At 47.2% G+C, this 18,267-nt stretch overlaps 1 protein-coding gene across 1 annotated transcript in view; it reads left to right on the plus strand.

The window, feature by feature from the left end:
• The window catches only part of PRELID2 (PRELI domain containing 2), a 201,437-nt gene extending 187,523 nt beyond the window's left edge, over positions 1–13,914 (plus strand). Inside the window, exons 5-6 of the mRNA XM_082256215.1 lie at positions 699–804; positions 13,456–13,914. Of these exons, the coding sequence (XP_082112341.1) occupies positions 699–804; positions 13,456–13,512 (163 nt within the window). The 3' untranslated portion in view covers positions 13,513–13,914. The remainder of the gene's footprint in view (positions 1–698; positions 805–13,455) is intronic.
• The last annotated feature ends 4,353 nt before the right edge of the window (positions 13,915–18,267 follow it).

Genomic DNA, 18,267 nt, shown 5'->3' on the forward strand with positions numbered 1-18,267 from the left:
CAGGTACATAGAAATTATCAGGCACATTATGTGCAGCACAGTCAATTTGTTCATGGATGCAAAGTCCTTCATCTGTAGCTTAGGGTGGGAGAGGGGGGCTTTACATGGGTTTTTTTTTTTTTTTTTCAGAGATGGCCACCAAAAACAACCAGGAGAGGCAGCCAAGGAAGAATGCAATACACTCTCACACAAGTACCATTTCACTTCTGGCATTCTTTTTCTGTTCTTTTTATTTTTTATTTTTTTTTGTTTTTTAATAAAACCATCCTTTGAAAATTGCTTTAATTTTTATCAGTCTAAGGTGTGTTCTAATAATTAAAACGTAAAAAAGTAATTCTAGTGTGATGCCGTATTGATTACTACTAGCTAGTGACACCCTCTTGTTACCATGTATGTGCCATTCTGTACTCCTGACATTTATTTATTCACTGCATTTTTTTTTGTTTAAACCTATGCATCTGTTCTGTTCTCTCTCTGAACTGAAAATTAATAAATAAAATATTTGCAAAAAAAATTATAGTGATTAAAAAAGATTTAAATATTTTTACAAAATGTGTATGAAATGGCATAGTTTTGATTTGTGCTTACTAAAATGTGTTATAACCGCTCCTATACATGTATGAACCCATTTACAATATTCCTTGTGGTGTTCAAGGTATAAACTGCAAAGCATGTAAAATGTCTTTCTTTTACTACAGGACAGAATTTATTCAGAGAGGGACCCTATCGATCACTGGGGCCGGATTGCTCAACCGCGTTCTGGAAACCTTTGCACACGCATTTTTAAAACAAGGAATCAAAAAGGTAATGTAATAAACACATGCGGTAAATAAAATGTTACTATAGCTTTATAACTTCAGAAACATGAAACAATGGTAGTCTCCCACTCCAGGGTGTCCATATATATGAGATTATGGTATATTGGCAAGGTTGAGCAATGATCTTGCACATCTAGTTACCCACTTTGCCTGCCTGTCTCCTGGCTGTCTTAAATGGGGAAAAAGCAATTGGACACATTGGAAATCCTGCCTCAATTGCTAAGGTTTTCCTGCTGATAAGCTACAGCCAGCAGCCTCTATTGTGCCATCAGAGCTGCCATTGATGGCCTTCATTCACATGAGTGGCTTTTCAGTACCACATTATGTCCTCATCATTTTCCCTTAATTGAGAGAATGACAATAATAAAATGCATGTTGTGTAAAAGAATAAAAGATGACATTACTGCTTAAATGAGAGAAATCAAAGAAACCCAATAACAAGAAGCAATCCGTATAACATTAGCTATTGAAAAGCTACCTGTTTGAGGCATTATAGCCAAAGAAGTGGTTTTGGTTTAATGTTTAACATGTGCAGTACATCAGTGTAAGAAATGGTTTACTAATTTAATTAAAGTTTAAAAAAAAAAAAAACACATTTTAAGGCTTCATGTACAAGGGATGTTTGAAAACCTCTCCTGAACGCTGGAACTTGACAGGCAAAAACATTAGTTTTGCCGCGTTTACATGCCGCATTTAGCGGCATTTGCGTTTAAAAGCATTTTTACACTGTAAAATGGTCAGAAATGTATCCCCTTTGAAAACACCTATAAACTAAATGCTTATAAACGCGAGTTACCACGCTATGACACGTTTGCACGCTGTTAGAAGCATTTGGCATTTTAAAGGCCAATAAACTTCCGTCTGAATGGATTTTTTTGCTTTACAAAAATAATGCCACTAAACTCAGCTGCCTCTAAATGACTATAAACGTCTCAGTGTACATGGACAGATAGGATAACATAGAAGAGACTTCAGGGGCTGCTGAAAAAAATGCCCAACTGCTCCCAAATGTCCGTTTATCAGTAGCCGTGTATATGAGGCCTTAATGGAATGTGTAATTTCAAAGACCCGAACCTGTGATCGTGGGCACTGGACTTATGTAGAAACCAATCTCTTGCCTAAGTGGCCTGCCAACAGACTATGCACCCACATATTGCCTGTACTCAAGGTAAGTGTTCCCATTGCCCCTTTGACCACTGTCAAAGGGGTTACTTAAGGACTACTAAACTGAAAAGTGGATCGACCTAAGGAGAAACCTAAAGTAAAACTAAGGGCTTCTGTCTAACAGTATAAAGCTACTATACGCTGTGAGACTTTCAGCCAGTTCCCAAAGAACCAGCCTAAATTTGCTTGGGAGTGGCCCTGCTGCCACCTATTGCCTGACTTTCTTTGATGGAAAATCCTCCCCCTATCCTCCCTTGCTCACCTGCAAATGCACACTTAAATCCAGCATGTATATAGCAGTGATTGCATCACACATGGGGTATCGCCAAAAAACATCAGAGCTCACATTTAACTCTAAACTGGAAACCTCTAAATGCTTTTAAAGCATTGACTATGGACATTTTTAGGTACCATAGTTTGTTTCCATTTATGGGCATGGACAATTTGAAACCTTGACATGTTTAGTATCTGTTTATTTGGCAGAAGATCATCTTTTACATTTTACCAAAAAATTGGGTATTATATTGTTTGTGTACGCTAAAGTTAATTTGTGTATTTTTTCCTGAAAATTTACATTTGATAAATGGCCATACAAATTGTGCCAAATAAATATTGTAACAATCACCATTTTGGTCTTCAGGGCCTCTGCTGTGAGTAAGGTGCTGATTTTAATACGTATGTGAAAATGGCAAGTGGTTAAAGGACTGGAGTGACAGAGGTGCGAGGGAAAGCTTAATGTGCCCTTCATGAGCAGCCTGTAAAATTATATAAAACAAAACTCCATATGAGGTATTGAAGGAAGAGCGATTTCAGACAACTCGTAGCCAACTAGTTTGATTCATACCTGAAAAATGACACGTGAAGAATAAAAGTTTGAATGTAGTTGATTTCTATAGTCTTGTCCACGTCTTTTCCAAGTCATTTCCAAAAAATGAGTACCATTTTGGTTATGAAAAATAACTTTAAAGATCCATTATATCAAATTTAGTAAAAATAATATTAATTAATGCTCTTTTTTTAAGCATTTAGATCAATTTAAAAGATCTCTGATAAAAAGATGTCATACTAATGTAGTAGTAATGCTAAAAAACGTGCTGAGAGACCCACAGGTATTTCTACTGAATTTTAAGCGGCTATTATTCTTTCTGCAAATTAATGCTATGGTGATGGCTGTCAATCACCCAGGTCTTTCAAGCTTTATCTGCAAATGTGGGAAGCTTAATGGCTAGTTAAAAGTGGTCTTGTATCCATGTACTTACAAGCATCACAGCACAAGTATTGCCAATTAAATGCTTAAAACATGATATCCTGCTGCTCAGATCAACGTGTTGTGAATTCTTTTTTTAGAACACTATATGTTGATTATAACCCAATTCTTTGATTTCTTAAGTACGTTTCTGTTATTGCTTTCACTGCTAGTTGTAGCTTTTCTATCTTATAGTGCTGCAGAACAGAATGTTCTAGAATAGCATATTTTGGAATGTTTGAATATACTTTTAACTTGTATGCCAAGAATACTATCTTAATCCATACAGGACACAGGCTGGATATTCACAGACCCTGGGTTATAGGCTGGTACCTTCAGATGATTGGACACTGACAAAGCTTGTGGGAACTTGCCTCCTGGGCACCCCCCCCCCACCCCCCCTGTAACGCTACCCCACTCTGTGAGTCCTCAGTTTTTTGCTGGTGTTCTAAGGTGATGGACCTCTTCTTTCTTACGGAGGGATCACTTTTAACTAACTAGATTAAAATTTTAACTTTGGATTCTTAAATTAACTCTTTACTGTCTTCTTATACCACAATAGACGCAGTGCATCTGGATTGGTGCAACCTGGGAGCCTTACCCAGACTCCACACTGTAGTTGGGGCCTGTAATGTTGTTTAAGCACTGGATCATGCATAAGTGCTCAGATCAGTACTTGGTGCAATGCGCGTTGATATCCGCAGGGTGATATACAGGCCCATTACCATGGTACAATCCTATGAAACACAGACCTTGAAGACCTCTTTGGTGGTGTGCCCACTCTGATGGGCAAAGCCTTGTCCCTATATAGGGACTAGCGACATGGACAGGTAAGATGGGGTCATTCTATTTATTGAACTGTTACTATAGCCCCACAATCTTGATTAGTATGTGTTCATACGTTCTAATTATCAGGGAACCAGGACTGTGTTTGAAACTTTTCAAACTTGGCAAAAAAATTCAAGCACACAAAAGCTTAGTTTCAGGTGAATAACTAGGTGTTCAAGCACACCACAGGCTGCACACATTACCGCAACCTATACCTAGGACTCTTTATAAGGTACTCTGGCGCTTCCTCTCGCCCTTTGGTCACAAGAACGTTGTTACAGGACAACTTCTACCCAGATTGCGGTGTATTTCTTCTGTGACGCATTTACTCCATTTCTGCACCCTACTCTGTGGGTACCCCACAGGGGAATGCACCTGCCCGTTGCAATTGTAAAAACCAAACAAAAGCGAGCGAAGTCAAAAGCCCAGACAAACTGCCGAAAGGGCTGCACGACACTTGATTTTCTGGATCCAATTCTAGCTCTGTCTCAGGCACACAACAGGCAGACTACCTGACAATGGCACACTTTTCTGCAACTATGTCACAATTTCTCAGACACGTAATGGCTTTAATACAGTCATCACTGTTCAGGGCTCAAAAATACCAGTTCTTTATCTAGCTCCACAGTTTCTACCTTCTTGCAGCAGCACTCTAATGTTGGGCCTGTTGGCACAATTCAGTTCTGTTGCCCATCCTTTTCATTCATTGCTTATGGACATTAAAGCTGAGTTCCACCCTGGGTCATTTTTTTTTATTAATAAAAATACCCCCGGGACAGTCAGGGCTAGTGCATTCCACAATGGCTAGCCTCTGATCTGTCCCGGGTCGCACTTACCTGCAAGAAGAAATACTTACCTTGAAAATGTATTGTCCAGCGCTGCCATCTCAGGTGTGGGCAGCTTGAAGCCAGCGCGATCCTCTTCTGTGTCCTCTTCCGTCTTCTTCGGTCCCACGATGCACTGCACCGGCCCCGCCGTCGCTTCTGGTGCCGCAGCGTCATCCCTGCACAGCTTCTGGGCATGCCCAGAAGCTGTTTAGCAAGGTATGACAGCGCTTGCACCGGAACTGACGTCGGGGACGGTGCAGGCGCATTGATTCCTGGGAGCGATGACGTTCAGCTCCCAGGAATCATTGCACAGCCAGGAAGTGACGAATCGCCGTGGCCGAGGGGAGGAAGAGGAAGTAAGGTAAGTATATTTTCTTCTAAACTAGGTAAGTAAAAAAAAAAAAATTGCGATTATCCATTTGTTTTTCAGGTGACCCGGAGCGAGAAGATAGAGGTAAGTTTAATTTTAGGGTGGAACTCCGCTTTAAGGGTCTATGCATTTCCAGCCTTTGTCTAGTAATGTACCATTTAGTTAGAGTTTTGACTTGCCTGCAAATTTCATATTTTAGAGTAAAATGTAGGCCACAGGCCACCCTCCCGTCTATCCCCATTTCTCTATCGTTCATTCACGGACACAGTCCTCTGATGCATATCAGTAGGGTAATACCGCCCCCTACAGGAGTAGGACACTAGGCAGAAAGAATTTCTGGCTATGCCTATGGGCAGTCCCTGGGGGTATACCCTCTCTCTTCCTGCATAGAATGTCAGTTTTAATCTGCCTAGCCAGGAGTGAGGACCTAGTTCCTTGCTGGAATCTTTGGCCCTGGCATGGGAGTACTTTTTTATGTAGATTTTTTTTTTAGCTAGTCTTTTTTTCTCCGGAACGGTTTTCCTGCGAGATCTTCAAGCAATTGTGCCGGGCTGGGCGACAGATTGGACCACCATATCCAATGGTCACCCCCAGTCTGGCCATTGAGCACGTGCAGGCCTTAGCTCCACGCTGGGTCAGCTGCCACATTGTCCCACTGGACAGGGACTGGCCCCGCGAGTTAAGTCTCGCCAGGACACACACGACAGGGTCTAGGCTTATGTCGCAGCGTTCCTATTTGGCCAACAGCCCCCCCCTATTCCGTTGGCGTGGAGTCCTGTCATGAGATGGGGCTCGCCTGTGTTCCTGAGTACACGCCCCCCCCCCCCCTCCCTGACGGATTTTGGGGTGGATGCGGGCCCTCTCTCTGGTATGGTCAGACCCTCACACTCCTGGGTATCTCTCTGTCCTGTTGTGACCCCCCCCCCGGGGTGACTGTTCTTGGTCTACCTGAGGCTGGAGCCTGGTGTGCAGGCCGCATGGGGGGCCAGGTGGGTGGGGCGCTCAGTCGCTGGTGCAGGGGGGGCCTCGGTTGGGCCCTCCAGGGCTTGATGCAGTAGTAAGGCTGGCTGGGGGTCTCCGAGGGGGTTTGATGGTGCCGCCATTTTGTTGTAGCCTTTGTCTGCAGTTATGACGGCGGCCATTTTGCAGTGGATTTTTGCTGGGAAGGCCCATGGGTGTGCCTTGGGGCGTTTTTTTCGGGGGAGAAGCCCCTCTCTTCAGCCCGGGAACCTTCTGGCTCAGATTTCCTTTTCTGAGCCACCACTGACACGTGCAGACCTCCTGAAGATTACTGCTTTCCAAAGACAGCGAGTTGCTGGGGGCTTATTCAGTCTCTCTCTCTGCGGGGGTCCGTAACGCGGGCCTGACCTCTGGGGCGCTGTAGTGCTGTGGGTACGTTACCTTTTTATACAAAAAAAAATTTTTCTGTCATTTTTCTCAAAGTTTGCTGGCGGGTCCTATCAGGACAACATCGACCCCTCAGACCATGTGTCCCCACCTGATCCGCAGGGCCCTCCGGGTCACAACTGTCCACTGATGCAATTTTGGTGGTCTTGAAAGCTTTTTTGTCCCGGGTGAAGGTGGCCTTTAGAGGGTGGTATGCACAGAAACGACTCCCCCCACCCCTGCTTCCTCTGTTGTTTCAGACTCTGAGTCTGACCCAGCCACTGCAGACGCGGGTACCCCAGCCGGGTCGGGTACCCCGCGGGGGGCCTCCTCTGATAGTGAGGATGAGCTTTCTGCCTCTTCTGCTGCGCAGAATAAGGCGCTGGTGGACACACTGGTTGTTTCAGTACGCAAAACCTTAAAATTGAAGGATGCGGCTGTCGTCCTTCCTGGATCGCGGGTTGACTTCGGCACCCATAAGCCTCCGAGGGTGGAAAAATATTTTCCCTTCCCCACTTATTTTTCTGGCCTACTCGCCAAAGAATGGGAGCGGCGGACACGTTCTCCCGGGGTGTCTAGGTGGTTTACCAGGCGCTACCCTTTAGAGGAGTCTCTGGTGAAGAAGTGGTCGGTGCCACCTAAGGTGGATTCCCCAGTCTCCAGACTTAACAAGGCTACCGTGATTCCAGTGGAAGATTCCCCATCCTTTAAGGACCCAGAGGATAGGAAGGTGGAGGCTGTGGCCCGCAACATGTATGCTGTGGCGGGGACTGCGCTACGGCCTGTCTTTGCTTCGGTCCTTGTCACCCAAACGGTGACTGAATGGGTGAAGCTGCTTTACCGTGACGTGGAGGGCCAGCCTGTCCCTCCTGAATTTGGGGAACTGTTGGACCAGATGGTGCAGGCGCTGCAGTATGCTTGCCATGCTGCACTGGAAATTGCTTCCCTTTTGGGTCGCCTGTCATTTTCGGCAGGGGGGTCATGAGGCGTATGCTCTGGCTGAAGTGTTGGCCTGCGAATCAGGCTTCTAAAAAGGCCTTGACGAAAGTCCCATTTCAGGGGGACCGTCTGTTTGGGGCTACCCTGGACGACATTATTAAAGGTGTTACGGGGGTAAGAGTACCTTTCTCCCGCAGGCTTCCAGGGGTAGGTACTCTCGCCGTAGGTGGGGGTACGTCCTTTTCGGCTCACAGTATTCTCGTCCCTCAGGGCAGCCAATAAGGCTAAGCGCCTTCAAGACTCCCTCGGGTGCTTCCAAGCATCCCTGGGCTGGGAAACAGAAGTCCGGTTCCGCCAGACCTGCGGACAAGGTCCCGTCGGCCTGAAGGTGCGCCCTCACCCGTGACAGGGGTGGGGGGGATGCCTTTGCCGGTTCTCGGACATGTGGGTGGCCCGGATCCCAGACAAATGGGTCCGGGAGGTTGTGTGGTCCGCATACAAGATCGAGTTTCGATCCATTCCTCCGGTCAGGTTTTTCCATTCCAATGTCCGCCTATCCCCAGATCGCTTGCGAGCGCTCTATGGGGTAGTGCAGGACTTGCTACAGCAAGGAGTGATAGTGTCTGTTCCGCACGCGGAACGCTTTCACAGATTTTATTCCAACCTGTTCACGGTTCCCAAGAAGGAGGGCAAGGTGCGGCTGATCCTGGACCTAAAGGCACTGAATGTGTTCGTGCATGCTCAAAAGTTCAAAATGGAAACTATTTGCACAGTGGTGGCCTCCCTACATCAGGGGGACTTCCTGGCCTCAATAGACATCAAGGATGCCTACCTTCACATTCCAATCTGTGCTGCTCACCAATAGTTTCTCCATTTTGCCTTGGGAGAAGATCACTATCATTTTGTGGTGATACCCTTTGGTCTCGCCTCCGCTCCTCAGGTCTTCACAAAGGTGTTGGCCCCGATCCTGGCACTGTTGCGGCAGCGGGGGATATAAGTCCTGGGCTACCTGGACGATCTGATTCTCCATGCGGAGTCCCCCGCGTTGCTGACGGAATTCTTGGGGGTCACCATGCGTACTCTGGAGGAGTTTGGTTGGATCGTGAACCTTCAAAAGTCATCTCTGACCCCTTCCATGAGACTGGTCTATCTGGGCCTGACCTTGGACTCGTCCTCTGCCAGGGTGTTTCTTGCTCCGGAAAAACTCTAGAAGATCCAGTCAGCGGTTCGTTTGTCGATGTCCAACGACCGGCCGTCCCTTCGGACCTGTATGAGAGTACTGGGACTGATGGTGTCCTCCTTCGAGGCAGTCCCCTTTGCTCAGTTCCACACGAGGGTTCTTCAAAGGGAAATTCTTCTCAAGTGGAACAAACACCCAAATTCTCTGGATTCTCGGATTCGATTTAGCCACAGGACCAGAGAGTCCCTGGTCTGGTAGCTTCAGTCTCCGATGCTTCAGTCGGGGAAATCCTTTCTCCCCATATACTGGACAGTTGTCACCACGAATTCGAGTCTGTCTGGGTGGGGGAAGGGGGGAGTCCTCGATCCTCTGCTCAGGGAGTCTGTTCCCTGGAGGAATCTTGATTGCCGATCAATGTCCTGGAGCTGAGGGCGATCCGGCTTTGCCTGACGCACTGGACCAACCGTCTGCAGGGTTGTCCTTTGCGCATTCAATCAGACAATGCCACGGCCGTGGCTAACGTCAATCACCAAGGGGGCACCAAGAGTGTCCTTGCGGCCCATGAAGTGGCGGACATTATGTGTTGGGCGGAGCCCCATGTTCCGGCTCTCTCCGCTGCCCACATTCCGGGAGTGGAAAATTGGCAGGCGGGTTACCTCAGCCACCAGGCCTTGGATGCAGGGGAGTGGTCCCTGCATCCGGAGGTGTTTCAACAGTTGTGTCTTCCCTGGGGCACTCCGGATGTGGATCTGTTGGCGTCTCGAATCAATAGGAAGGTACAGAGGTTTGTGGCCCGCTCCCGGGACCCTCTGGCAGATGCGGCAGGCGTGCTGGTGGCCCCCTGGGGCCAGTATCGGCTGATATATGCCTTTCCTCCTCTCAAGTTGCCGCCGAGACTTCGCAGGATAGAGGCGGAAGGGATTCCGGTCATTCTTGTGGCTCCGGACTGGCCTTGTCGCACCTGGTACGCCGACCTGGTCAGGCTTGTCGCAGACGCCCCGTGGAGACTTCTTCTCAGGGTGGATCTGCTCTGCCAATCTTCCATCCTGCTTTACAGTCACTGGCTTTGACGGCTTGGCTGTTAAGCCAGGTGCTGAAGGACAGGGGTTTATCTGCTCCAGTGATTCCCACTCTGCTAAAAGCGAGTAAGATTTATCATCGTACGTGGAAGTCGTACATTGCATGGTGTGAGTCCCTTGGGACCCACCCTTGCTCCTATTCAGTGGCTCGGATCTTGGCTTTCCTTCAACGGGGAGTTGATCAAAAGTTGGCCTTGAGTACCATCAAGGGTCCGGTCTCGGCCTTGGCTATTTTCTTCCAGAGGCCATTGGCCGCCCATTCCCTGGTGCCTAGTTTCATTCCTGTGTGCAACACTTGGCACCTCCGGTGCGACCTCCGCTACCGCCATGTAATCTTATTTTGGTGCTGTTGGTTCTCCAGAGGTCTCCCTTTGAGAATATTTGGGAGGTCCCCCTGCTTACCTTGTCTCAGAAGGTGGCCTTCTTGGTGGCCATCACTTCTGCTCGCAGGGTGTCGGAACTGGCAGTGCTGTCCTGCCGTTCTCCCTATCTGGTAGTTCACAGGGACAAGGTGGTACTTCGGCCGGATCCGTCCTAAGGAATTTGCCCTGCATACCCAGGATGTTGTTCGGGCACTCAAGGTGTATTTGGCATCTACTGAGTCTTTTTGCAAGTCTGACTCGCTCTTTGTGCTCACGGATGGCCCAAAGAAGGGGCTGCCTGCGTCTACTGTGATTATTTCCAGATGGATCAGACAGACAGTGGTGCAGGCTTATTCCATTAAGGGTCAGGTTCCCCCCCTTCCCTGTCAAGGCGCACTCTACTCTGGCACTTAGTGCTTCTTGGGCTTTAAGCCATCAGGTGTCTGTGCTTCAGGTGAGCAAGGCGGCGACTTGGTCGTCTGTTCACACCTTTACCAAATTTTATAAGGTGGATGTAATGGCATCTGCGGATGCCTCCTTTGGCGGCAAGGTTTTGCAGGCTGCAGTTTAGGGGCCTCTTGGCCTTCCTTGAGGATGTTTTTTCTGTTTGTTTTCAGGTGGACCTCATCTGGTTGTTCTGAGGTGTCCTGTGTTGCCTGGTTGGCCATTTTGGCCTTGGGGGACGGTTTTCTCTTTGTTCTAGTTACCACCCCTCATATTGGTATTGCTTTGGGACGTCCCTACTGATATGCATCAGAGAACTGTGTCCGTCAATGAACGATATCAGAAAACTGGATTTTTGACTTACCGTAAAATCCTTTTCTCTTATGTTCATTGACTGCTGCAGTACCCGCCCCTCTAATTTTTTTTAGCGGGTTGGCGTGTTTTTTTCTCACACTGCTTTGATACAAAACTGACATCCTATGCAGGAAGAGAGAGGGTATACCCCCAGGGACTGCCCATAGGTGTAGCCAGAAATTCTTTCTGCCTAGTGTCCTACTCCTGTAGGGGGCGGTATTACCCTACTGATATGCATCAGAGGACTGCGTCTGTCAATGAACCTAAGAGAAAAGGATTTTACGGTAAGTCAAAAATCCAGTTATTACTCTGCATTGCTTGCTACAAAACTGAGGATTAAAGGAGTGTGGTAGGATTATATGGGAGGCTCCCAGGGGGATTGTTCTCAAAAGCTTTGCCAGTATCCAATCAATGGAAAATAACATAGGATCTATGAATCGCCAACCCGTGTCCTTTAATGTACTCAGATACAGAATTTAGATGCAAGTCAAAATTCGTTTTATGCAAAAAGTAATAAATATTTACAATGGAACTGCAAGTTTTACAAACCAAATTCCAGGGTGGAGATCTTGGCATTACAAAAAAAAAAAAAAAAACTTCAACCTTTTTTCAGGTTTCTTTGGACGAGTCTGATGTTGTCCAAGGTCTTCCTTGCCTTTATCTTCCTTTGGCAGTGGAAAGATCCTACATTTTGCAGGGAATGATTATGTGCTGGTATGCAACATTCTCCTGTGAGCTGGGGGTGGTGGAAGGTCAGAGCCTTGACACACTGGGCACACTGCGTTCACAGGAAGTGGGTTAAGTGGTGCCTGGCATCATTTAACCTGAAAAATAAGTGTTGACTGGGAGCCAGAGAAATTAGCTTACCGGGAACAGTGCCTCGGATTAGGTGTCTAAAGCAGTTGGAGCTGCTTTATTTTTATGAACTGCTGGAGACTGAACATTTTTCATACTTGCCCAAGCTGGATTTGGGCTTTACACTAAATAAGGACTATGGATTTTCCTTGGAATATTGACTCTAGATATGTGGATACCAGTTTCTGGGAAGTTCCAGAGCAGTGCTATGGCTCATGAGTCTAAACTAAATATATTTAGCAGCATTTATTAGTGCAAGCTGAAAACAGGGCAGTTTGAGCACAATAAAAACCCTGGATCATTTATCAATGTTCATTCATCAATGACCATAACCTGTGTTTAAGAACACCGGCACATAAAGTTTTTAATGCTGACCCCCTGGATGCTCTGGAACAAGTATGCAAATTAGGATCTCAGGCTTGTTTCGGATCAGTTTAATCAAGGAGTCCTGAAGCCGATGGGTCAATATTATGGTCAGGCAATTACCATGTTCAGAGGGAACAAATTCAGCCACCATATTTCTGTAATGACAGGCTTCTTTTATTATGGTCTCATAAAACGTCATGGAAATTCAATCTGTACACGTAAAGACAAATTTGACAGCACAAATGTAATAATGTAAAACTGTTTTACAGTTCTTTATGAAGTAGATCTAAACTCTAAGCAGGCCACATGTTGTTTCCTAAAATACTGCATGCAAACAATTGTAATGGTTTTCTTTTCATAAATTACTATTATTGCTTTTTTTAACCTTCTAGTTTCCTATCCTATATTAGTTTTATTTAAAAAAAAAATATATATATATATATATATATATATATATATATATATATATATATATATATATATATATATATGCTATTTTTTCATCCCAAGACCACTAGCCATTATTTATTTTTTTAATTGATTTAAATACTTTTAATGCTAACCAAGCTTAGTCCAAAAAAAGTAAAAGGGACATTACTTACAATAAATACCATGTGACCCTTTTGCTGATGGCTGCTGCTTTGGCTGAAATCTTCCCCTATCTGACATGCACCCCCATTGCCATATTGTTCTGGTGTGGTGGAGATTAATAGAGGCAGACCTGTCAAATGAACTAAGCTAGAGTGATAAATATGCCGGCCCTTTAAACCCCGCCATTCATAGAAGATCTACTAAGCTAAAATGAATAAAAAATTAGCCATCAATGGAGAAGAGGCAGATGAATGAAAGGTCTCCTCCACTCCTAGATCGTTTTTCATTAATAGAGGCTATAGTACAGTTTCTGTGAATGGAAGAGGGGGGCCGTAAAAGATAGGGATAGTCCCTTGGTTCTATTAACCCCCACAACACTAGACAATTATGATGTCAGAGGTAGGGGGGATTGGATGAAAGATTTCAACTAAAGCAGCCAGCAGCACAAGGGACGTGTGGCATTAATTGAAAGTACTGCCCCTTGTGCTGATTTTTTTTTTTTTTTTTACAAAAATTGGGCTTTTAAAGCTTATGAGATTTTGGTTGCTAAATGTTTGTCTAGTTAAGGATTTAGTAGAGAATGCATTCTAATCCTGTGATTGATGACATATAAGACATGTATTCTATTATTTTGCTTTCTTTACAGAGTATTTCCATCATGGAGACGATTCTTCAGGAAAGATATGGTTGCCCTTTCTCCTAACCTGGGTCTGTTAGCACCTTGTGGAATTACATGACTGAGTATAAAATCATTTGGGCTTTTTTTATTCATGGTATTTTATAAGGACTTGCAAATGTTTTCATTGCCAAAGCACCCGAGAAGTGATTTGTCAGTTTTATTGGCTCTTTTACCTCTAACTTCCCAATTGCTAAATAGAAGTTTATCTGTAAGGACTTCGTGTGCAGTAGAAATTCACCTACATTTGCCATTGGAGCAATCTGTGAACAAGCTGTGAGAACTATGCAATAACAATGATCCATCCAGAAGGCAAAATCTGCCTTGTTTTTCCAAAATGGTTCTATCACTGTTCTGCATTTTGTCTTGACAAGAGGAACCTCATACCAGTACTGTGTAACTGTTACACATTCCAAGATAAGTGATGTAAAATTAGGGGGAAAAGGCCTGTTCTTTAGGAGCCTAAACAGAACATTTTAAAGGCCAACTTCATCTTTGGTGAGCAAATATTGCTTGAATGAAGACAAAGGAAAGTATAGAATTGGGTTGCATGCATCCAGCATTTATTAAAGGGTAACTTCACCAAAGGTTACTTGTTACTCAAAAATGAACTGTTTATATTTAGACTAACTTTCAGGTTTTTCTACATAAGCCGGGCTTACGACCAGCTTCTGTCAAACGCGAATTGGCTGCCAGCGCTGTTTATTGTGCACAATAGCGCAGCAGAGGAGATCGTAGGACTAACATCATTGGTGTTCATATGGAAATCTTTTTTTCTCTTGCGTCCTCTGACAGTCGCCGCCCGATGGTATTAGCCTTCACTAATGGGGTAATGGCGCACTCTGCAGGAGCAGGCTAGGCGGATAATTGATTATCAGGTTAATACAAAAAAAACATCTATACCTCGGCACGCCACTAGGGGGCCATCCCTCAGCCATTATCCTAGACCCCATCTGATATTACCTCCGTTTTATGCTGCCTAGCATCAGGAGTAGAGCTAGGTCTTCCCTGCTGAGACCTAATGTCTCGGTTTTCTTTGTTTTTTTCTCCTGAACTTATGTGTTTTTCTTTACACAATAGATTTTTATTTTCTCTCACTATCACTAGTTAGTGGGGGGATTCCTTTCCTGGAGGACTACAAGTGACTGCAGAGCTGGGCCTCGGACTGGGTATCCTAGATCCTTATGGAGTCCCAGCCTGCCACCTAGCGTCGCAGGTTATTGGTACGCCCAGGCCTCGCAACGACAGTACCCCTCGATATGGGGACGAGCCTGCGGAGCTGCGTCTTCACTGAGGATGTCTCAACCCGGATCGCCCGCGTGTTGCCAGCGTCCCTCCATGGCTGACGGCACCCCTACTTGGGGTGGGAGGTCTCCCGTATCTGAGCGGTGCCCGTTTTCTTGATGGTGAATACTGATTCCCCCTTGTCCCTGGGGATGTTTGGGGGGTTGTGGGCCCTCTCTCAGGGGATGGCAGGGCTGGTGGTCTCTGTAGGATCCCCCTTCTGGCCGGGTTGGTGGTTTTCTCCCTCCCTCCCTGCTCCCGCTGGGGGCGCTGTATGGGGTGCTGTAGGGGTCTCCCTGGGGTCCCTGATGTTTGCCAGAATGTGTTTGTACACTCAAATTGCCACCGTTTGGGGGTGACCGCCATGTTTTATGGTGTGCAGAATCTGTGTGAGGACAGCAGCCATGTTGGGATTCTGCACATGTTCCCAGTCGGGCGCCATCTTTGGTGTGGGCAACATGCCTAGTAAGGGCAAGCGGCCATTTTCCCTGTGACTTTTGTCATTGACTTTCAATAGGCACCTTTTCTCTGGGCTCGAGGGCTGGCCTCTAGCAATGTGTGGTCACTTCCTCCTTCTTCACAATTTCTCCTGTGTAAAAATGTGCTGACAGGCTGGGGATTTCTGTTAATCCTTCTGTCATTTTTCAAACAAAACGTTTTTTACTTGTGGCTAGTGTGTTTTCACAGGGGGCTCTTTCTGTTAGGGCAGATTGCAGGGGGGGGGGGGGGGGGTCCACGGGAACCGTCAATTTAAAGGGCCAGCGTCCCTTTTTCTTTTTAAGGCAACTCCCGGGATAAAAAATCCCCCGCAGACCTGATGGGGGCTTCGGGTAAACCTGAATCCTCTTCCGTGGCCTCCATGCCTGCTACTCTTGCGACTTTGGCGTCCCAGGTGAATCTGCTGATGTCGGCACGCTCCTCCAAAAAAATGCCCTTTGCCCTCCCAGTCCTCTGAATCTGAGCCCGAATTGGTTGCCACGGACGATGGTCCCCCTGAGGGGTCCCGGTCCTCCACTTCTGAGAGGGAGAAGGAGGGGGAATCTTCCTCGATAGCGTGGGAACACGCTTCGATGGATACTCTCATTGGCGTCATAACAGTAACTCTCAATCTTGACAATGAGCTAGCTCAGTCAAGAAAGCAGATGAGACCAAGATCAACTTGTACCAGAGTGATGGGAAGAGAAGAATATGGAGAAGGAAAGGAACTGCTTTTTACTGGCCCGACTGTTTGCGTTACCTTCTCATTTGGTTGCGTTGGATTTCCCACCCTTCATACCTGCACTGCTTTGGGACGTCCCATTAGTGAAGGCTAATACCATCGGGCGGCGACTGTCAGAGGACGTAAGAGAAAATAGAATTTCTCTTACGTCCTCCGACAGTCGCCGCCTCCTCTAAGTCATCACTGTTGGGTATTGTCTTCCTATCCATAGGAATAGCTAGGCATATAGACTTAGTCAAAAGGCATTAGCATATACACACCCATGGGGGCTGTCCCATCCGGTCAATACCCCCCCTGCATAACCACTCCCAACTCAGTTTTAATCTGCCTAGCGTCAGGAATAGTCAGGCTTCCCTTGTGCTGGGGCTTCAGTCTCAGCCTTCCTAATCTTTTATTTGATTTTCTTTGAAAATGTCAGCGGTGCTGCAGCGTAATGTCCCTGGCTCACGGCACTCCCTGTCAGATGAGGACAGAGGTTTATCCGTGCATAGAGACTCCCCCCACGCCATCTGGTACAGGTAAGTACTTTTCTGTGTAAGGCCTCTGTCTGGGGTGGCAGTCTGTGTTGCTGTGTGTCCCCATGGCTGTGCCTGTGTGACTCCCTGTGCGATCCCTGCGGCGTTCGCTTGTGCAGATCTGTATGTTTGCCGGGGGTCCCTGTCCCTGTGACACCTTAGGTGCATGTATGGGGGTGCAGACGTTTGTGCTTGTGCGGCGACCGCAGCGGTGCAATTTCGCGCGGTCCGCCATCTTTACTGTGGGCACACATGTATAGCTCCTCTGGGGCGATTGTACATGTCATTTTGGTACCATCCGCCGCCATTTTGTGGGCGGTGGGACGATCGGTCCGACCGCATGTCGGCGGCCATTTTGGTATAGCCTCCAATGCATTCCTATGGGGCAGCCATTTTCCCGGGGTCTGGCTTTAGTCCAGCCCTCTCCAGCAGCATTCCATCAGCAGCAAGGACACTGGTAGCAACGCTCTGCGGGCTCTGCAGGTTATCACTCTGTTTTCCCTCTGTATATCGCTTCTGGCTCAGTTTCTTTACTCCTTTGGGGGTCTTTCATCACTGTTGCAGTAGCGGTGGGCTGCGCACACCGCAGCGCTGTTAAAGGGGACAGTAAATCTTTTTTGCACTGTAGTTTGTTTTCTGATAACTTGAGCCATGGATTCTCAGGAAAGCAAGTTTCCTCCAGCTCTAGTGGGGGGTCCCAGTTCTCCTGTGGCCCCGCTGCGCCCCGCTCTAATTGCGGTGGCGAATAAGGAACTGCTGATGTCTGAACGGGCTGCGAGTAGGAGTCCCAGATTGTCTCTCTCTTCTGATTTAGATGGGGATTTGGCTGCTGCTGCGAGCGTGCCCTTTTCAGGGTCCCGCTCATCCTTGGACCCCTTGGGGTCTGAGGGGGAGGCTGAGATGGAAGGGGTTGATGCCCCCTCCCCGGGGTCGCCTGCAGAACGGGCGACCATGTATGATTTAATTGTGCGTGTTAAGGACACCTTACATTTAGAGGATGAGCCCTGTCCTCCGGGCGTTGTGTCCCCGTTTGGGGCGCATAGGACCCGCAAGTCTGCGCAGGTTTTTCCCTGCCCAGAAGAATTCCATGACACTGTTAATGAACAGTGGCGCACGTTAAAACGTCCATTCCTGGTACCTAGCCAGTTTGGGTTGCTTTATCCTTTTGATCCGGCTTCGGAATCACGATGGTGTGTGCCTCCACAGGTGGATCACACTGTGGCCGTGCTGAACAAGGCTACCTTGGTTCCTACTGAGGATGCCCCAGTTTTCCGGAGTCCCACGGACCGGCGGTTGGAGTCCCTATCTCGCCATTCCTATACGGTGGCGGGTTCATTGCTCAAACCTGTTTTCGCGTCCGTTCTGGTGGCTCAGGCGGCTGCTGCTTGGACTAGGATGCTTAAGCGCAATCATGTGTCTGCTGGTGTTGCACCTGCCCGGCTGAAATTGGTGGATCAAATCCACCAAGGAGTCATGTACTTGTGTGATGCAGCCTTGGCCGAGGCTCCCTTAGTGGCTCGCCTCTCTAGTGTCGCGGTGCTTCAACGGCGACTGATTTGGCTGAAGAGCTGGTCGGCCGACCAGTCCTCGAGGGAGACGGTTGCTGATTCTCCCTATGCTGGCTCTCGCCTTTTTGGCGAGGCATTGGACACCCTGGTAACAGGCGTCACGGGGGGCATTGCTCTATGCTGCCCCAGAACCCGAAGACCAAGTCTTTTCGAGGCAGGCGGGGTTCTGCGTCTGGTTCTAATCGGGGGTCCTTTC

The sequence above is a fragment of the Pelophylax lessonae genome, assembly GCF_965119305.1.
Source record: "Pelophylax lessonae genome assembly, chromosome: 4".
Lineage (NCBI taxonomy): Eukaryota > Metazoa > Chordata > Amphibia > Anura > Ranidae > Pelophylax > Pelophylax lessonae.